At 36.9% G+C, this 22,820-nt stretch overlaps 1 protein-coding gene across 1 annotated transcript; it reads right to left on the bottom strand.

Annotated features, from left to right (window-relative positions):
• Nucleotides 1-19,857: 19,857 nt before the first annotated feature.
• LOC113352189 (probable caffeoyl-CoA O-methyltransferase At4g26220) lies at nucleotides 19,858-20,650 on the bottom strand. The gene is made up of 3 exons (XM_026596039.1): nucleotides 20,523-20,650; nucleotides 20,281-20,412; nucleotides 19,858-20,151 (listed from the first exon to the last, which is right to left on the bottom strand). Exons 1-3 carry the CDS (start codon nucleotides 20,604-20,606, stop codon nucleotides 19,858-19,860), a joined length of 510 nt encoding a protein of 169 aa, XP_026451824.1. The 5' UTR covers nucleotides 20,607-20,650.
• Between the last annotated feature and the right edge of the window lie 2,170 nt (nucleotides 20,651-22,820).

The following is a 22,820-nucleotide window of genomic DNA, read 5'->3' on the forward strand; positions in this document are numbered from 1 at the left end:
AGTAGTTGACCCCAACTTTTAAATAGGACAGACGTACCTTTCTTTTACAAAAATAAAATCTGAATTCGGAGTCTGTTAAGTTGGAGGGATAGGCCGGGACATTTGAGTTTCGGTATTTTTCTAGAAATTTTTCAGATTGCATGTCAGTCAGTCCGGAGGCCATTAAAGTCAGACCATTTATCGAAACTTTGTTCCCTTTTGACACGTTATATAAAAGATGTAGGTGAACAACTTTTGTTTAGGATGTTTTTCCTAGTTCTCTACACATTGGTACATTTGTTGAGTTTTTCAGGACTGTTATGTCAGAAATCAGAATTTTCGGTTTTGAACATTGAGGACAATGTTGAGTTTAAGTGGGGGAGCATTTAGTTTATACTATTTGCATATACACATAATAATACTCTTTGATTTCTTGCATTCTTGAGACTTCATCTTTTGGAATTAATTATGGGATAATTAGGATGACACTCTAAACCTTTTAAGGTTGAAACAGTTCTTACGGTTATAGATTAAGTTCCATTTATTTCAATCCTTATATATATACATTTATAATTGAATGAGAAACTAAGCTGTGGTAATCATTTGAAAGATTCATCATCGCAGTTAATCATTACTGAATCACTTTCTTTTTATTTTTGCAGTTTTATGTTTCTCTAAAGTGATTTGGTGGGATCCTGATACTGTCGTGGATGTTCCATCAAGGTAATCATTGGTTGAGTTTATATAATAGCCCCATAAGACAATTGTCTTACACTCATAAAGAGTGAGCCGGAAAAAAAAAAAACTAAAATAAAATAAATAAGGCTCCTCTTCATTTATCAACACTAATAAATGATAGGTCCAGAATCGCGGATAATCATAGTCGATGAAAACAAAAACCATATCATCATTATATAGCAAGTCAAAAAAGACTATTGATGAGGTTCTTGACACTTGGATAGCAGTATGTGTGATACGTTGTCCCTGTCTCCGTCGCCTAAGCAAGCGTGGAGTGCAGGATCCAAGGAAACTATCATGTACTTGCTGAAAAGGAACATGCGCTTATAGTATCTAATCACGTGGTCGAGTTAAATGGGTGCTTCTCTCAACTAGTGCGCTATAAATATATATCCTTTGACGACATTCATACAAGTATTGTGGGTAACATATTTCACTTTAGTCAACATTTGCACACTTCACTTTTCTATTCTATTTTCTTATCGATTCATGTGATTTCAGTATGCGAGTGTTGTTACAAACGTTGCAACAAGTACGACGACTATCTTAGTAGAGTTTTGCAATCAGGTTGAATGTCACACTTAAGTAATTGCTTGTGTGTGATGATTGGAATGTATGTGGGATGTTTGTAGCTAAAGAACATATGCAAGCTAATTATTTGGCTTTTTGCTTTGTGTCTATCCTTAGTGGTTCTTCCAAGGAGAGAGATTGGAGTAGATTTTGTGGATATACCTCTTGTAATCCCTCACGAAACTATAACTCGTCCACTAGGGGTTTAAAGGCATGTTATTCATGCTAAGAGTAACCGTATCCTCACGACATGGAGTTGTTGTATTTAGGATTAGTTTTATTTAGTTTATTCGAGGACTAGCAAAATCTAAGTGTGGGGGAATTTCATAAGTTCATAATTCATATGATTTTAGTACCCATTCCATACTTGTTTAAGCTATTTTTCTTGCATGTATTCGAATTATTACTATTGTTTTCTCTTATTCGTCTCTATTAGGTGAATCATCCACAAAGGAGCTACAAAGTGCTTAAAAGAGATAGGAAGAGAAGTATTCCAAGTATTCAAGTGCCCAAGCCCAAGACAAGTAGAAGAAGTGCGACTAAAAGGAGCAAAACTCTCATAATCAAGACACAGGCCAAAGACCTATCTAAACTTATTCAAATTAAGTATTTATCATCATCATATTGAATATAATTGAAAGATAAAAAGAATTCAAAAAGAATGAGGTCATTCCGAGTTCGGATGAAGAAGTTGTGGCCAAAACAGTTTCCATTGAATACCGAAGACGGTGAAGTCCACGAACTGGGTATGCGGACGGGGTTCGCAGACTTATTTCCGAAAATATCTGGTGGAATTTGAAGTTTTCGGACTGGGTACGTGAAATTATCAAATGGGAAACGTGTACTCACACCTTGGAAGGCCTAAGGGCACGTTTGGGGTCATTAGGTCATATTTTTTGGGTCGGGTTCCTAAACCTAACTAAATACTTGGAGACCAAGCAATGTAAACCTATAAAAAGTTATTAGGTTATTTAAAGTGAATCGAATCTCATATCACAAGTTCTACATCAAAACCTAGGGTTTACCCCTTAGGGGGAACCACCATTATTCATCTTCTTTGTAATATGAGTAGCTACATCCTTTGTTGATTAAGGATGAATTCAATGTTCTAAGCGTGAAGCTTTATTAATAATACAAACCTATTGAGAGTTTTTATCATCATCGTTTGTCTTTAATATATCTAGGGTTTATGAGTGATTCTTAGAATGATTTGGGTGCGCAACTAGATTAGTCTATTGATTGTTCTATTGCTAGTGGAATTTATGAGATAAGTAATCGTCGAATAACTTTATACACAAGTAGAAATCACGAGACCTTACAGAGGAATTATGTGGAGGAATCGTGTGTGAAGACAACACCAGCAAGTAAACCTTGATCTAAGAGTTTAACTACTGGGATCAACCTAAATTCACAAAGCTTAAGGCGTTCGATTGGATTTCACCTTGAGTGATCTACTACTTGGTGGTTCGTTGGATAGAATCTGGTAGTCGAGAAATTCCATATCCAGTGATTGAAGGAGTTTTGGGGATAACACTGATCTAGATGTTATTCTACGATTGGTGATGAATGGTTCTTACGAAAGATAGATAAGTATATTAATCCAGTTATTGCTTGGTAACGGCGAAGGATTCCTTAATCATCTCTTCTCTTTATTGTCTTTATATTTATCTCACAACCAAACCCCCCTTTGTTATTTACTTTATCTTGCTGATCAAATAACATATCAATTACACAGCTCACTGTGGGAACGATTTCTTACTACCGCTATATTACCAGTTAATTAGTGGGAAATATATTTATTAATTTGTTGAGCCTACGACAGCCCACACAATCGGTTCATGAACTTTTATAGCCACGGTTTGCAAACTACATTCCTTAGTCTTTTTAAAGTTTAAGTTCAGAAATCATCTTCAGATATATAACCTTTTCAAGTTCGCAGACTAGGCACTTGCCATTCTTCCGGTTCTCTTGATCAACAAAGTTCGAAAACTTTGGTTCAAGGAATAGGACTTATACATAAATGTGTTTCCACAACAATGCTTATGTCCATCATTGGTTATGTAATCTAAACTCTCATTCCAATCATTGAAACATTCTTAGAGGATGTTATAGTTGTTACACCATTTCTCGTCAAAGCAATTTTCAAAGTGATTGAAACATATCATGACTTTCGTCACTGGGTAAAGATAAACTTGGTCGAAGCGAAAAGTTTACCAACACATATTTTGAGATATAGATAGGCGAGGTATACTCGGCTCGAAATACCAAATGTGTATAATCTAAGTCTATATATAGCAAACGACTTTTTGTCTCAAGAAGTAGGAGATAGAGTAGATAGACTTTTGAGTGACAGATAAGTTCAAGTCTTCACATACCTTTTTGTCGAGAAGTTCCACCGGTTCCTTGAGTAGTTTTTCTACTTATATGATGAATCTCCATTAAGTCCTTGAGCTCAACTACACTTTCTATCCTAGTCTGAGACTTAGCTATAGTATACTAGAAATCAAGACTTATAGTTTTGATCACTAACATTGAAAAACATGCTTGAGATAGCAACGCATGCGAGTTAGACCGAGCACTGCTCTAACAATTTGATACATTCCTCAACACAAGGGTTATAGAAACTTAAATCGTGTTTTAGGCAGAGTATTCATCTCCAGACATGTTATCTTTGATGAGAATGTTTTTCCAAAGAGGACTGCTACATTGTGTGTAGCTCCTCTTTTTTTTTTTTTTTACATCAGCTATTAGTTATGCTTCATCTCGTACTACTTCAGATGAAAAATTTATTGTCTCAGAAGATATAATGAATGCATTTGTTTCTCCATCTGACTAAACTATTATTACTTTTGACACCCTCTCTGCACCTGCTACCTCTAATACTGCTACTGACATTACTTCTACTTGAGTTGTACCTTCATCTAAAACTTCTTTTGATTTAAAATGAATGTATTCCCTAATAGAAATGCGTTGTCTGCTTAAATGCATTCTCTTACTCCTCCTCCTACACAAACCTGTTTCACTCAACCAAACAAATGTCTAAATGGAGAGTTGCTTTAGTAAATGAACATAATGCATTGATAAATTCTGGTACTTAGTATTTAGTTGATACATACCCTTCCCATAATTTGGAGGGTTGTACGTAGGTATTCAGGACCAAATAAAATCCATATGGTTTAATAAAGGGGTATAAAGCAAAATTAGTAGGTTTTTATCAACAAGCTGGTTTGGACTATTATGAGACATTTAGCTCACTTGCTAAGAAAACTACACTTAGGATAACTCTCTCTTTAATTGTTCATTTTGATTAGCTTATCACTTATTTTGATGTGAGTAATGCCTTCTTACATGGTGACTTTCTTGAGAATTTTGGTATTACTCAAGCACCAGGTTTTCTGGACCCAGAACATCCTAGAAAGGTGTTCAAGCTTCATAAATTCATATATGGCTTGAAGCAGGTTCTAATGGCATCATGGTATGAGATGTTAAACAATGTCACTACGGGAAAAATATACATCTACGACTGGAGATTTACAACACTTCCCTATACATCGTAGAAAGTCCTATGTTTTACAACTGGTTTCAAAGAAAGAGTTGTCGTATATCATCACTACCAACCCTTAGGAACAAGGGGTTGCGCTAAGAAAACAAACGACAACTCCTTTAGCAAAACTGTTGTGACGACATTTAGGTATAACAACTTTGTTTCATAAGTGTAGTGACTTAGCCTATCACAATTCTCACAAGTGTTGTTGAAGAACACAAAAATATGATAATGAAAAATACGTTAGAGGGGAGATTCGAACATGAACCTAATGCATGGATGTATAGCTCATAAACCATCCTTACAGTTCACAAGTTTGGGTTTTTTCTTTTTTTTTAATAGAAACGTATAACGACACTTATAAGTGTTGTTGAAGTTAAAATATAGAATGTGGGAAAAAAATTAGGTTTGGGGGATTCGACCCTGAGCCTCCTATATGGAAGTCTACACCACTAACCATACCTACACTATCACAAGTTCTGTAAAGTTGGTGGTTATTTAATATACTATTATGACAACCCTTCATAAGCGTTGTAAAACAAAATATAATGCGCAAAGCCGACTGAGCCACAAAGAGCGCGAAGCATTCTCTGTAACCATATACATTCTTCTCTGTAAATAATCACATACATTCTATAAGACCACCCGCTTTAAGCAAAGCATGCAACTGGGGAATTATGGCAAAAGTATACCATCAAACAAACAAATATTCTGAAAAACATTACCATCTTCAAACCGATATTCACACACAAATGATGATAACAAAAGCAACCCTGAATTACCAACAATAGAACATAGAGTTTGATAAGTGATAAATACACAAGCCAATACAGAACTAACACTCAGTTGTAGCAAGAAACTTGAGAATAGAAGGAAACTCATACAGAACTACACACTCAGCTGTAGCAAGAAACTTGAGAATAGCAGTTGAAGTAAATTACTGAGAAGGCAAATAACACCAAATATTGCTAAAGTAAGAATACAATACCGTAAAAACAATAAACTACTGATCTAACTTGTGAACTTCTATTTCTTCTTCTTTTTGTTCTTCTTCTTTGTCGGAACCACTATGGTATATTCCCCATCTTCTCTTAAGTAACTCTCGTTCTCGTCATCCATTTGGAAACCAAGAGTTGAAATATCCACTGGTTGGAAAATTGTGTCATGCTTTTCATTGTATTCCTCTAATTCATGGAAACCCCTGGACGGTGGTTTCACCATCACATACCAGTTAGATGTATTTGACTCTCGAGAATAGAAAACTTGTCGCGCTTGCTTTGCTAAAATGAATGAATCGTTACAGTATTGGTTCTTATGCTGCTTTAAATTGACTAATGTAAAGCCATCTTCTACCTTCACACCAAAATTGGTGTGAGCCCAATCACATTTGAATATTGGAATTTGAAACATATGATTGTAGTCCAACAATAGAATTTCTTCTAAAACACCATAGAACCCACTAGTTTCTGACAATCCTGCAACTAAGGTTGTTGATTCAATTGAAACTCCACTGTTTTGTGTGACTCTCTTAACATCCTTCGTAATAAACCTAGTGTTATTGATAAGCAAGCCTTTATATGATATGCAGTTTTCCAACGGCCCATATGACAACCATTCTACCGTGTGTGATATTGGCATGCCTTGTTCAATTTGCATCTTAACCTACAAATGTATAATCTCAGAACATAAGAATATAACTAAATTTGTTATCTAAGAATAAGAAGTTAGATTTATATGATGGTGTGCCGAACATGGATTGTTCTATGTGATAGAATGAAACAAAATCACACGCATTTGTGTTTTTTGTAGTAGTTTTCCGCAGCAGCAAAATGTCCAAGTGTTTAAACTATACTAAGATGCATAATCTGACTAAGAGTGGACTAAACATACCTTTTGTTGAAACCAATATGCAAATGTGTCAGACTGTATGGAATTGAGTTGGTCTTCACTAGTAATTGCCCTCCCAGCAGGAGATTTTAACTCGTCCATATGCATTCTAAGACAAAATTAAAATTAGAAAATGAAGTATTAATTGACAGACCATTTTAATAAACGGGAACATCATACTTACATCATATATGGGTCAATTTCGGGTGTGTTAAAAAGCACATATCTGTGAGCTATCTTTAACTTCTCACTATCCATACGCACTTGGACACCTTTAGAAAGAGGACGTGCTGCCGGTGTGGAACCATTTTGAGTGTTTTCGTTACGCCTTTTCTCTACTCCTGTTTCAGCTGCTTGGGCCTTACGAATATCAAAATACCTAACACTCTCCATTCCAAGATAACACTCGGCTATACAAGCTTCAGGTTGTGCATAATTCTTTACATATTCTTTGAATGTCTTCATATACCTAGGAAAGTCGAGTATGCAACAGTTACTAGTTAATTAAATATTAGTATCTCTAAGATACAAAGGGCATAACTTTCTACACAAAACCAAAAAACAGAAGTAATATAAATTAAATTGGCATACCTTTCAAATGGATACATCCAACGATATTGTACAGGTCCACATAATCGCACTTCTCGAGCTAGGTGAATTGTCAAGTGCATCATGACATCAAAAAGTGACGGAGGGAAGTACCTCTCAAACATACACAAAGTCTCAGCAACTTCTACTTCAAGTTCTATTAATCTATGGAGATCAACTTCCCTTTGGCATATTTCGTGAAAATAAGAACATAACCTGAAAATTGCCTCCCTTGGCCCTACAGGTAAAAGTCCTTGCAAAGCAACGGGTAATATTTGTTGCATAAGAACATGGTAATCATGAGCCTTAAGAACACCTAAGCAACCATCTTTTGAGAAATGCTTTCTAAGATCAGAACTAAAACCATATGGAACCTTTAAATTTCTCATCCTATTATACAATATAGCCTTTTCCTTGTCATTTAAACAGTATGGTGCTGGTGGAAGGATCGTTTTTCCATTTATCTCTACTGGATGTAATTCTGGTCTTATTCCCATACTCTTCAGATCATTGCGGGACTTTAGAACGTCTTTTGTTTTGGACTTTATATTCAATATGGTACCAATAATACTCTCGCAAACATTTTTTTCTGTATGCATAACATCAATATTGTGCCGTAGTAATAAATCCTAGGAAGATGGAAAAACCCAACATTAGTAATTAATTCTATAAAGAAATAAAAGATCAGACATTTAATCTATGTGAAAGTTATAATGTCATGCTGTCGAATCTTAGGTAAGTAATTAATTCTATTATAATGTCATGCTGGAAAAAACAGAAACAAAATGCTCATTATACTGAAAATATACTATTATGTGTCAATTATGTTGCAATCAAACTGATGCTGCCGATGCTTTATCACATTGGGAAAAGTACTCAGATGTATTAAACTTCCCAAACACTATATCAAAATAACGAGTGTGCCATTTAAATTTGCATTTGTTGATAATGTGAAGTTTAGAGGCTAACATGGTGCAAAGCAGAAGAACCCATAGCCAAATATTAACAAGTAAGTTTGAAGTTATGGAACTAACCTTCCAGTAAGGCAAGTCGAAGAATATTGACCGTTTGTTAACCCGAAGTTCAGTTTCATCATCATTTGCACCAGAAATAGCCGCATCAGCAACAACATCCCTTTTCCGCTTCCCACATTTAGAATTACCCACATTTGCACTTGCTTCCGCACTACTCTTGCCCTTATTATTCTTCTTTTGCTCTTTCTTTTTCCTTATCTCCTCCTCGTTCTTCTCCGCTTTCCCAAAATCATTTGTAATACTATTCTGACATTCAAGTGCCGTAGCACCAGACATAACAGGTGGCTTTTCCTTCCTCTCAATCTCTCCATTAAACCAGTCTTTTTTCTGCCGAAGAGGATGATTATGACGAAGAAATCTCCTATGATTCAAGTAGACAGTTTTACGACTAAATGCCAACCAGTTTGAAAGTGTATTTTCACCGCAAAGAGGACAGGATGCCTTCCCTTTATACGTACATCCAGATAAATTACCATATGCAGGGAAATCGTTTATTGTCCACATTAATAACGCCTTCAAGTTAAAATCTGTTTTAGTAAACGAATCATATACCTGCACCACTTTCTCCCACAACTCAAAAAGATCATCAATCAAGGGCTGCAAGTATACATCAATGTCATTACCCGGTTGTTTTTTTCCTGGAATCAGCATGCTCAGAATTATGTTGTCACCTTGCATACACAATTGAGGGGGCAAATTATAAACCACGAGCATCACTGGCCAACAACTGTGGGCTGCGGAAAGATCACCAAATGGATTAAATCCATCAGCAGCAAGCCCAAGACGCAAATTACGGGGATCTGAAGAAAACTCGGGATACTTTGTGTCTATGTGCTTCCAAGCCAAAGAATCTGTTGGATGACGCATCTTCCCATCCTTACTCTTGTTCGTCGCGTGCCATATCAACTGCTCAGCCAGTGCTGCTGATTGAAACAATCTTCTCAATCTCGGCACAATGGGGAAGTACCTAAGCACCTTCACCGGTATCTTCTTTTGCGGCTTGTCTATCATTTCATGTTATGTCTCGAAGCCATGTTATGTCTCGAAGTTGACAAAACCGGTCAGGTTTAAGGGTTGGAGGAATATTATGAAAGCATCTTACCTATGAATCGACAGATTCATCATTCTTACGAAGTCCCCGACTTAGAGTAGTCCACTCATCGCCAGGTTTCGATCTCGGAGCCATGTTATGTCTCGAAGTTGCCAAAACCGGTCAGGTTTAAGGGTTGGAGGAATATTATGAAAGCATCTTACCTATGAATCGACAGATTCATCGTTCTTATGAAGTCTCTGAGTTAGAGTAGTCCACTCACCGCCAGGTTTCGATCTCGGAGCCATGTTATGTCTCGAAGTTGCCAAAACCGGTCAGGTTTAAGGGTTGGAGGAATATTATGAAAGCATCTTACCTATGAATCGACAAATTCATCGTTCTTATGAAGTCTCCGAGTTAGAGTAGTCCACTCACCGCCAGGTTTCGATCTCGGAGCCATGTTATGTCTCGAAGTTTCCAAAACCGGTGAGGTTTAAGGGTTGGAGGAATATTATGAAAGCATCTTACCTATGAATCGACAGATTCATCGTTCTTACGAAGTCCCCGACTTAGAGTAGTCCACTCATCGCCAGGTTTCGATCTCGGAGCCATGTTATGTCTCGAAGTTGCCAAAACCGGTCAGGTTTAAAGGTTGGAGGAATATTATGAAAGCATCTTACCTATGAATCGACAGATTCATCGTTCTTACGAAGTCCCCGACTTAGAGTAGTCCACTCATCGCCAGGTTTCGATCTCGGAGCCATGTTATGTCTCGAAGTTTCCAAAACCGGTCAGGTTTAAGGGTTGGAGGAATATTATGAAAGAATCTTACCTATGAATCGACAGATTCATCGTTCTTACGAAGTCCCCGACTTAGAGTAGTCCACTCATCGCCAGGTTTCGATCTCGGAGCCATGTTATGTCTCGAAGTTGCCAAAACCGGTCAGGTTTAAGGGTTGGAGGAATATTATGAAAGAATCTTACCTATGAATCGACAGATTCATCGTTCTTACGAAGTCCCCGACTTAGAGTAGTCCACTCATCGCCAGGTTTCGATCTCGGAGCCATGTTATGTCTCGAAGTTGCCAAAACCGGTCAGGTTTAAGGGTTGGAGGAATATTATGAAAGCATCTTACCTATGAATCGACAGATTCATCGTTCTTACGAAGTCCCCGACTTAGAGTAGTCCACTCATCGCCAGGTTTCGATCTCGGAGCCATGTTATGTCTCGAAGTTGCCAAAACCGGTCAAGTTTAAGGGTTGGAGGAATATTATGAAAGCATCTTACCTATGAATCGACAGATTCATCGTTCTTACGAAGTCCCCGACTTAGAGTAGTCCACTCATCGCCAGGTTTCGATCTCGGAGCCATGTTATGTCTCGAAGTTGCCAAAACCGGTCAGGTTTAAGGGTTGGAGGAATATTATGAAAGCATCTTACCTATGAATCGACAGATTCATCGTTCTTACGAAGTCCCCGACTTAGAGTAGTCCACTCATTGTCAGGTTTCGATCTCGGAGCCATGTTATGTCTCGAAGTTGCCAAAACCGGTCAGGTTTAAGGGTTGGAGGAATATTATGAAAGCATCTTACCTATGAATCGACAGATTCATCGTTCTTACGAAGTCCCCGACTTAGAGTAGTCCACTCATCGCCAGGTTTCGATCTCGGAGCCATGTTATGTCTCGAAGTTGCAAAAACCGGTCAGGTTTAAGGGTTAGAGGAATATTATGAAAGCATCTTACCTATGAATCGACAGATTCATCGTTCTTACGAAGTCCCCGACTTAGAGTAGTCCACTCATCGCCAGGTTTCGATCTCGGAGCCATGTTATGTCTCGAAGTTGCCAAAACCGGTCAGGTTTAAGGGTTGGAGGAATATTATGAAAGCATCTTACCTATGAATCGACAGATTAATCGTTCTTACGAAGTCCCCGACTTAGAGTAGTCCACTCATCGCCAGGTTTCGATCTCGGAGACATGTTATGTCTCGAAGTTGCCAAAACCGGTCAGGTTTAAGGGTTGGAGGAATATTATGAAAGCATCTTACCTATGAATCGACAGATTCATCGTTCTTACGAAGTCCCCGACTTAGAGTAGTCCACTCATCGCCAGGTTTCGATCTCGGAGCCATGTTATGTCTCGAAGTTGCCAAAACCGGTCAGGTTTAAGGGTTGGAGGAATATTATGAAAGTATCTTACCTATGAATCGACAGATTCATCGTTCTTACGAAGTCCCCGACTTAGAGTAGTCCACTCATCGCCAGGTTTCGATCTCGGAGCCATGTTATGTCTCGAAGTTGCCAAAACCGGTCAGGTTTAAGGGTTGGAGGAATATTATGAAAGCATCTTACCTATGAATCGACAGATTCATCGTTCTTACGAAGTCCCCGACTTAGAGTAGTCCACTCATCGCCAGGTTTCAATCTCGGAGCCATGTTATGTCTCGAAGTTGCCAAAACCGGTCAGGTTTAAGGGTTGGAGGAATATTATGAAAGCATCTTACCTATGAATCGACAGATTCATCGTTCTTACGAAGTCCCCGGCTTAGAGTAGTCCACTCATCGCCAGGTTTCGATATCGGAGCCATGTTATGTCTCGAAGTTGCCAAAACCGGTCAGGTTTAAGGGTTGGAGGAATATTATGAAAGCTTCTTACCTATGAATCGACAGATTCATCGTTCTTACGAATTCCCCGACTTAGAGTAGTCCACTCACCGCCATGTTTCGATCTCGGAGCCATGTTATGTCTCGAAGTTGCCAAAACCGGTCAGGTTTAAGGGTTGGAGGAATATTATGAAAGCATCTTACCTATGAATCGACAGATTCATCGTTCTTACGAAGTCCCCGACTTAGAGTAGTCCACTCACCGCCATGTTTCTATCTCGGAGCCATGTTATATCTCGAAGTTGCCAAAACCGGACAGGTTTAAGGGTTGGAGGAATATTCTAATGGCACCGATATTATTTATAGATAGACGGATTCATCGTTTTTACGAAGTCTCTGACTTAGAATAGTCCACTTACCAGTTACCGCCAGGTTTCGTGCTCGGAGCCAGGTTATATCTATGTTACTTAGAGTGTTACCACCAAATTTTTTTTGTTGTAATTTTGTCTAATCCAACGTACCAAAGTTAGGGGAAGCAACTGCTACTAAATCTAACGGTGGGAATTTTGTGTTTGTTTGTCAAAAATTGTGTTTCTTTGCCAATCCGTATGCTTTTGCTTAGACCAATCAGAATATTCCACTTTCCCGCCCAAAATCCCGCCCAAATTTGGTCACGTGTCTGCCCAAGAATTTTTCAGAGAATATTTAATTTTTGACAACTGCAACGTGTCCTATCCCATGTTCCCCCAAATATTTTCACAACGCGCCCAAAATCATTAGTCTCTTCACTCTTCACAAAAATAAGAAAACTCTCTCACCAAAAAAAAAGGAAAAAATCTCTCACCTATCGCCATGTCTGCAACTGTGAAGCTCTAACCCTAACAATCTCTTATCGTAAAACCCTAACAATCTCTCATCAGAAAACCCTAACAATCTCTCATCAGGAAACCCTAACAATCTCTCATCAGGAAACCCTAACAATCTCTCAATCACTCAAACTCTTCAGAAAACCATAACTATCTATTAATCTCAGAGTTCTTCAACTTTGAAGAAAACCCTAACAAATTTTCAAGAAAAGGATTTCACGAAGGGGTAATCTCTCAAATCTTAAGAAAATAAATCTCTTTGTTCCAGTTTTCTATTTTAGTAATTTTGAGTTTTTTTTTTCTTCACATAAATGTTCAGATCTTCACATGCAATTTAGGATTTGTTGTTTCCATGATGAAATTGGTATTGGGTCCTATTTAATTTTGGGAATTTTCGATTTTAGGTCTTTTTATGATGATTTTTTCATTTCGATGATTGTCTTTGCAGCTCATGTTCTAGTTTTTTTTAGGTCTTTGTTCTGTGTTATAACAAAAAATCCCCCCTTTTCTTCCTTCCTATTTCCAATCCCTCTCTCCATCTTTCAATTAGCAAATACAGAGAACCCTAGATGGCCATGATTCCCATTAGCAACAGAGAATAAAAAATCATGTTAATGGGGAGGTGCTCTTCATGGGCTCATGACTACATCTTTAGTGTAATAATTGTAGTAGCAAAGATATGTGGAGTACTAGTGCAGAAGTTTAGCCACTGTGATGCATGAAGTATAATTTAGAATTCGTAAGAATTTGTGATTTGATAGGTGTAGCCTTATTCTCTTTAGGTGTATGATTTGATTATATTTGTGCCAAAGCATGAAGTTTAGCCACTGTGATTATATTTTTGCAAGGAATAACTGCAATAATGAAGACTAACAAGGAAACAATAAAGAAAAATCTGGTCAGGGAGTTGGCCATAAAGGTAAAGGCTTCTCATCTCAATTTCAGTGTAAATAAATTTATTCACCATATCATTTTAACTAACCTATATGCATTATTGTTGCAGATGAAAAACAAACAGTCCAAAACTGATAAAGGTTCTCCATCTGCAGAACCATCCCTTCCACCTGAAAGTAGGCGATCATCACCAAGGAACAAGAAGTTTGCGATAAAGGTAAAGACTTTTCATCTCAATTTCACAAAAAACTACTTAACTTCTCATTTTAACTAAGCTACACTTTTTGCAGATGAAAAACAAACAGTCCAAAACTGATAAAGGTTCTCCATCTGCAGAACCATCCCTTCCACCTGAAAGTAGGCGATCATCACCAAGGAACAAGAAGTTTGCGATAAAGGTAAAGACTTTTCATCTCAATTTCACAAAAAACTACTTACCTTCTCATTTTAACTAAGCTACACTTTTTGCAGATGAAAAACAAGCAGAACAGTCAACAGTCCCCAACTGAAAGTGCTTCACTCACTTCAAAGCTGCAACCCCCAACTCAAACCAAGTCCCCGACTTCATCTCTTTCACCTGGAAGTAGGCGATCATCACAAAGGAACAAGAAGTTAGAACCAAGTGCTGTTGTTTCTTCTCTAACTAAATGTGCAACAACTCCAAAGCATCGTCTACAACCTGAAAGTGCTGAAATGTCATCACCAACTACAAAGAGACAGGATACTAGGAAGAAGAATGTGCAATCTGAAAGTGCTCAACATTCACAGACCACAACTACAAAGTCCCAATCAAAAAGCTCTGAAGGAGATACTGAAAAATCTGGAGTGGGGCGAAAGAATGTAAAGCGAAAACTTGACACAAGCAGCACAGGCCCATGTCTGAATGTTCAACTTAGGGATCCACACGACACTCTCGCAGATTTTTAAGATGAAGAAGAAGAGGAAGAGGAGGAGGAAGCTGTGGAAGAGGATAACTCTGATCATGTGGAGCCTGATGTGGAAGAAGAGAATGATAATGGTAATGGTGATGAGCCTGAATTGGAAGAAGAAAATGATAATGGTAAGGATGATAATGAGGAAGGTGAAGAAGGAAAAGAAGCGAAGAAAAGAAAATATGTTCCACGTGGTCCAACCCAGATGTATGCACTGAAGTTAGATTCTGCTGATCCGAAAAGAACAATTTCCTTCAACTCTAATGAACAACCGATTGGTGATCCATCTGTGCAACTTGCCAGTGTGCTAGGGGTGCTTGTTCGGAAACTTCCATTAACGTACAAGGATTGGAGACTTGTCCCTTATGAAGCCAAAGAAAACATATGGAAGATAGTCTCGGTTCGCAATTGATAACTCTTTAACTCTTTTCATTCGTCAATAATTATTTAAGTCATAGTCAACAATTATTTAATTCATAGCGTATTCTAATTCAATTATTTAAATTTATTTGTAGAACCGATTCATTGTGCCTAAGTATTACAAAGACTATTATTTCAGCAAGATGGGAACTTATCTTAGAGAAGCAAGGTCAAGGAAAGCTGGTTTGGTACTCGACGCTTTGGATCGGCTACAAGGGGAATAACAAAAGAAACGGCTGGAGAAGTTAATGCCCAAGACCATGACAGTTAGGGAGTGGGAAGAGTTTGTGAAACATGTAGACTCTATTGAATTCAGAGTAAGTAATTTCTATTATATAGAATGCCTATATATTTGTATTAAAAACTTTAAAGTCTGTCAAATGATTTTTTTACTTTTCTATTCAGGTCAGAAGAATAAAAATGCAAGAAAATCGTTCAAAACACACCACCCCACATACCATAAGTCGAGAAGGTTACGCCCGATTGGAGGTGAAATTGGTATGTTCTACAGTCTTGATATTCACCATGTGAAAGCTATTGCATCGTTAAAAATATAATTGTTTGAAGTTCTCTACAAAGTTTTATCTTAGAAATATTCTGAGATAATACCATGTTGTTATGCTATTCTTGATGACTCATGTATTGATACATTTATTTGGCAGCAAAAAGAGCAAAACACAACCAAAGAGATTGATAGAGCTATAATATGGAAAGTTGGTCATAAACAGCGCAAAGGAAAGAAACCACATCCTGGTGTTGTAGAAGCTTTGGTAAGAAATCTTCTCATGTTACTTTGTTTTATTTGTGTGTGCTTGAAAAAGTCAAAAATATCTGATGTTTTACACGCTTACACAGGAAAAACTTGAAAAAGCTCGAGAAAAGTATCATGCTGATTGTGGATCATCCGTGACAGATGATATTCTTGCAAAGGCCTTTGGTGAGGACAAGAAAACTAAAGGGAGACTTAAAGGAATTGGTTTTGGAGTGACACGTAAAAAGGTTGTTGCGCAGTCCCACTATAAGATGATGATTAAAGAGTGTCAATAATCCTATAAAGCATTGAGTGATCGAGTGGTGCAGCTAGAGGTGAGAATTTAACTTGTATTTTATTAGGTCTCCTTTTCTTGATAAACTCAAACTCGATAATGCCCCTCATACTGCTGTTTGGTCTTAATATAGGGAACGAAATCAAAATGTGTCTGCAATGGAGTCTTACCCTCTCAAATGTTAAGTCCCAGCAACAATCATGAGGCTAGCACTAGCAGAAATGTTATCTGTAATGAAAGAGTCTCAACTGATACCACTCCAAGTCATGTCAGGAAACAAGATGAGGTTCAAGTGCCAAAGAGATTCCAAGTTTGCAAGTTGTTAAGCTGGTACAAGGAGGACGAGGTGGTTGCAGAGGCTGAAATTGCTGAAACAGATCCAAGTAAGCAGATACATGGAAAACCAATCGGTCTTGGAGCCTACAATGTATGTGTGAAGATTTCTTATGTTGATGATGCTCTTGTCTACCAAGCTACTTCAGAAGTCATAACTGTTCATGATGCTGTTTCAAATTTTATCACATGGCCCAAAGATAGAAAAATCTACCAATAGACTTCTTAATCTTCTGTGATCTTTTTGGAGACTTAACTTTTGGTAACAAACATATCACTGCCACTTTTTTGTATGTTTTGTGTATATCACATTGGTATGTGAATGCTTTAACTCTGGGTTTGGTTTAATTTGAATGAATCTTTCAGTTTAATCCAATTGTTTATTTACATTTCAGTTTAATCTAGTTGTTTCTTTACATTTCACAAATAGTAGTGACAAAAGTGAAATATATATTCTGAAATATGGGTTTGATCTTATTCACAAGTATTGTAAAAGATAGTCCTACTACACATAGTATAGTTGTATCAAGGTACTTCTACAATGCTAACAAGTGTACTAACTGTAATATTCACAATACTAATAAGTGTTGTGTTAACAATTTCTTCTACCCATGACAATAATTGTAAAAACAAATGTTCTACAATGCTAACAAGTGTACTGACTGTAATATTCACAATACTAGTAAGTGTTGTGTTAACAATTTCTACTTCATACCATAATCATTGTAAAATGAAATCTTGCAACATCAGCAGGTGTTGTTCAGAATAGTTATACAACTCAAGGAAGTGTAGTGAGAAGAGTATTCACAATACTAATAGACATCGTGAAAAGGTTTTCAACTACATAAACTAGATATAGTGAAACAGTTACTTTACAACATAAGTTCTTTGTTGTCCAAGATAGTTCTACAATTCATACAGGTGTTGTGCAAATATTATTCATAATACTGGTAATTGTTGTTGCATATGTTTCTACGATATGCAACTTATGTTGTCCACAATTTTTCTACAATACAAGCAAGAGTTGTGTTAGGTTATCAAAAAAATTGAAAGAGAATCACAACATTGGCAAACTATTGTTGAAACATGAATCACATCACTCTTTACAACACTTGTCATCCATTGTAGAAAAACTTGGACTTTCTACAATACCCCCGTTCCACAATGCATGAAATGGAGTTGTCGTAGGGGTACTGCAACTCTTATCTTGTGTCGTAAATGATGATTTTTCCCGTAGTGTGTGCATCGTTCTTGCAACTTCACTATGTCCAATGCTGACAACTCTCTTTTTCGTTTAGAAAATTGGTTCTAAATTAATACTTATACTTGTGTAAGTTGATGAAATTATTATCATTGGTAACAACAAATCTTATTGTTCTGATACCACTTTAAAATCTCATTTTCCAATCTAGGATTTAGGATGTCGACACTTTTTTATGTGTCTGGAGGTTTCCCAAATCATGCATGCACTTGACTTATTGCAGAAATATATATGCAATGAAACAATTAAGTTTGTCAGCATATATATGCGGCCTCCAACAACTATTCACTTTGTAGCCGCTAAAAGAATTCTGAGATACATTAAAAGGACACTTGAGTGTGGTATTATTTTCAGCAAAGGATTGTTGGTTGTCAATGGCTTTCATGATGCAGATTGGGAAGGTGAACCTGATACTAGGAAAGGCACAAGTGGATATTGTATATTTTTTCAATCCAATCGAATCTCTTGGTCTAGTAAGAGACAAGGCACAATGCCTAGGAGCTCTACTGGATCTGAATATAGAAGCGTAGTCATTATGGTTCAAAAATAATACGAGTCTGTCAGCTTTTGAAAGATCTACATGTTATTCTCCCTATACCTCTAGTATTGCAATGTCATAACATCAGTGCCATCTCTTTATCTTCTAATCATGTGTTTGGTAACAGTATGAAACATTTGGTTGTTAATTATCAAATTTTTAGGAATCTTGTGCAATCCAAGCATTTAAATGTTCACTATATCTTTATTTTGGATCAAATGGCAGACATTAGTAAAGGATTAGCTGGTCCAATATTTAGTTATTTTATGTTTGGCCACCTTAACTTGACGGAGATAATATCACTCACTCACTCATTCTGCTACAGTTTACACTGTCACGTTGTAAGTGTAAATGTCTTTGTCCAACTATCTATCATATACTACTTATGCTTACCTTTCCTGCATTGATTGGACCAATCTATGCATTACGGATTGGTCTGTCTTGTGTACATTAATATATACTTATTGTTTTGTGTTTTCTTTCTTCTGTAAGTAAGACAATTGATCATAATTAATTTCACCTATAACAATCAATTCCATTAATGATTGTAAAGTTTCAACTAGTTTCCACATTCCAAAAGTAGGCAGCAGATCGATATATAATTGCCACGGGAAAAACCCTATCTTATGGGGACAGGTCTTTTTCCAAATCTTGTGGATGAGTGGTACGAAGGTACTGAAAGGGGAGAGTGACTCGTTTTCTATTTTTGAGAAACGATGCGTAGGTTGAAGCGTGAAGCGGCGAGTTATAGTTGGCGGTGAATCGTAAAATATAAAATTCGACATAATATAAATAGGTATGAAAATATTTATAAATTTAAAATATAGCCAAATATTATCCTAAATAACCATGTAGAACAATGGTTGAGCATTCACGTACCACACATGAGGTGGTAGGTTTGAATTCCACCATTCTTTTTTAATTTTTAGAACATTATTTCTTGAAGTTTGACCATTTTGCGCTTCAGACTTTGGTCAAAATCATTGACTACATGCTTCACAGTCAGAACGCTTTATAGATATGTTTCAGAGTGTTTCTGACAAAAATTAGAGCGAAGCGTAAAGCGTACGCTTTTAAAAACCATAAGCCATGTTATGGTAACAAGATTTAACTGAGAATTTACCTGATTTTTCCCCAAGCCATTGAAGTTCATCTTTCTCCTCGTCGCATAAATGAATTTTCCCCAAGCCATTGAAGTTCATCTTTCTCCTCGTCGCACAAATGAATTTTCTCAAGGCTAGAAAGAAGATAAGAGAGCTTCTCAATATGCACATATGTTAAGATCATGAAAAAAACTAAAATGCTATGGTCTATATATGTAAAGAAGATCTCCCCGACTCGTATTTTTTGTTTTTGTTTTTGTTTTTTGTTTTATGTGTCCTCAATGAACATAAATGGAGTGTTTTTCAGTTCTATTTTTCTCTCTTATGACGAAAAATAACACGAGATATTTGGTCCTTCTAATTCGTTCACGTCTTGCTTGTCATGCTAAATGCAAATTTCATCAATTAAATGAAAAACATTGTCTTAATTAAACATAACAATACATGCACAAAATTAACATATCATTGACATTTAAATGCCAAATGTATTTTAGCAAAGACGCATACACATCGTGAGACCATCACCAATAGGAAGTTGAGAAATTTGAATTCGAGAATCAGATGCCAACTTCTTGTTCAATTCTATGGATACGCTCCTTTCATGCACCATTTCGTCATCGAGTGTGGAATCATCTTCCCAAGCAACGGTTCCTGACCAAAGAGTATTGTCATAAAGAATTAACCCTCCAACCTTGACTAATTTTACTAATCTCTCATGATAGTTTGCATAATTTGACTTGTCAGCGCTGACAAATGCATAATCAAACGATCCCTCGTTCTTTGGCTGAATAAGTATATAGATGTAAGAAAGTTAATCAAACTAATGTATCGAAAAAGAAGGAAAAGTTATATATAAAAACATTTGGTACATGTTGAGTTTTATGTATGTGTATGCGTATGTGTATGTACTTACTTCTTCAAGTAGTTTATCAAGAACCGGAAGGCCTACAGACTCGATAAACTCCACCTTATGTTCCACTGCAGCTCTTTTGAAGAATGGTAATCCTATCTCGAAAGATGATCGGTTAGGATCGATGGCTATTACCTGTGGAGCAGATTGCCAATTGTCATATATGCATACACAACATGCAATTTATTAACCATGTAATTAGAAAAGTTAGAAAGGTATTGTGCAAAATAGTTAAAAACACAAACTTTGCCATCTTTGGGAAGAGAAAGAGCAGTAACAAGGAGTGAATATCCTGTGAAAACTCCAATCTCAATTGTCTTTTTTTGCATTAATAAGCTTTAGAAGCAATGACATTACGGGACCTTCATCTGCTGCACAAATCACCATACCCCTACCAAACAGTAAAAATGTTTCGTCAAAAAATCTGCTGGTTTGTTCCTTTAGAATGGTCTCTTAAAGCTCAAGTATGATAACCTTTTACCTAAAAATCCACATTGCTAACTGTTAAGTCGAAATTCATGACAACTCTTCACATGGGCGCCTATTTATATATGTTATTCACACGACAGAAATGTCATTGCCAATTATCTATAAAGATTGACCAAAATACAGGAAGCGGTATCTTGGTGATGATCAATGTTATCCGACATTGGGTTAAGATCTTAATACATGGGTTTTCATGTTGACTGTGCAGGTTTTGGCCCTGAACCAACTTTCATGTTGTAATAGAAAAGTACGCAAAAAGCTAAGAAAACAAAGATACAAGATTATTGCATATTTTGGCAAAAAAAATAAGTAAGTTTGACATAAATTTTAAAGAACCATTTTCTGGGGACTATTCAAAAATGGTGGGGACTATTTTGTGTTAGAAAAGTCTACCCTATACTTATAAGGGGTGTCCTAAAGTATGGAAATGACTAACATATCCTTCACCTATATATAATCACCTCCTCCCAACACCACCACCACCTATATATATAACCACCTCTACCCATCGTCACTGCCGCTCACCACCACCTACCACCACCGACCACCACCACCACCGACCACCTCAAATCACCACCACCGCCACCTCTATATGTAGCTTAATTTAAATTATTAACAAAACAAAATCAAAATCAAAATTATAACAAACTCATTACTTTTCATTCGTTTTCCTTTGAAAAAATGAGAAGTTATCATCAAAATGAGTTAAAAATGAAGTTGCAGATAAAAGTTCGGCTAGGAATTATCTGAAAAACTTTGTCGAACTAGCCGAACACAACTTTAATGGAGGTTTTTTCTTTCAGAGAAAAGTTCGGCTACGTCGCAATTTTTTTTTCCTAACCGGTTACGTCGCAATTTTTTTCTCCTAACCGAATTTTTTTCTCTGAAAACCTATATATTGAGTTCGGTTACGTCGCAAATTTTTTCATTTTATTTTCCCAGCCGAACTTTTAGTTCGGTTACGTCACAATTTTTTTCTCCTAACCGAACTTTTCTCTGAAAGAAAAAACTCCATTAAAGCTGAGTTCGGCTACCTGTGTTTTTAGAAACATTAACCGAACTACACTTGCAGAATGAGTTCGGTTTCCTGTTCTTCAAATGTTGTAACTGAACTTTGGTAATGAAACCGAAATCAATTGGTAAATTGTTCATTTTTAGGAATGTTTTGGCCAATTCAAGCACCATTAACTAAATTTGAAGTATCCGTGAGTACCCAAAACATCATACTCTTGTTGTGCCTCTTAAAGAAAAAGATCTAAATTTTTTCTTCCAAAACCCTCATCTTCATTTTCTTCTTCTCCCTCTCCATAATTCTTTTTTTGAAAAAAATCAAATTATTAATTTAATCTCACTAATCATTAAGTAACTCACTAATCATTATACTAATTAAATTATCAAGGGCAAGTTTGGTATTAGAAGAAAAATTAGATAAGGGGTGACTCATTATTACTTCTAATATCCATCCAAAAAAATGGAGAGTAGTCCCCCACCATTTTTGAGTAGTCCCAAAAAACTGTTCTTACTACCAGGTTTGGTAGGTGAATCATAATCTCCTTGCTGGCATCTAAGAAGTAATATGCGAAGCAGCAATGCTACAGATATCGCCTCCCTAAACATCCTAAAAATCGCCCCCTCCCTAAGCAGCAATATTGAGCATGTAAATCCGCAGCTCTAAGGTTTCCATTTGTCTACTTGTTAGCCTCCCAGAATGAAGCACAACCGTAAGGAAAATTGTGTTTCTTGCAAAGTTCCTTGACAAATGGAGAGATGTTCCTCAAATGGCTCCTTGGAAACCTTGGGAACAATGATGCTCGGCCGGATATCGCAAATCTCCATGGAACCAATCCAGCCATGTTGAACAAGAAACATTAATGGATCTCTTTCCCTTAGTTTTCTTCTCAAACCAAGTGATTTTCCGTAGGAGGGCCGATAGAACATGGGCATAAAAATGATTCAAACAGAACTGAACATGTTGAATTAACAGCAAAGGTTACCAAAGCAAACATAACTCTGTGTCCCCAGTTGAGTAAACTAGCAACCAGATGAGAATACCACAA

This window comes from Papaver somniferum, chromosome 2, assembly GCF_003573695.1.
Source record: "Papaver somniferum cultivar HN1 chromosome 2, ASM357369v1, whole genome shotgun sequence".
Lineage (NCBI taxonomy): Eukaryota > Viridiplantae > Streptophyta > Magnoliopsida > Ranunculales > Papaveraceae > Papaver > Papaver somniferum.

Excerpts from the sequence above, each read along its gene's own strand:
- LOC113352189 (XM_026596039.1), bottom strand. The coding sequence starts at position 20,606 with ATGCAAAAAAAGACAATTGAGATTGGAGTTTTCACAGGATATTCACTC. Across the intron at positions 20,413-20,522 it reads CTCTTCCCAAAGATGGCAAA|GTAATAGCCATCGATCCTAA; the intron begins GTTTGTGTTTTT and ends TCTGCTCCACAG. Across the intron at positions 20,152-20,280 it reads TTGATAAACTACTTGAAGAA|CCAAAGAACGAGGGATCGTT; the intron begins GTAAGTACATAC and ends ATACTTATTCAG.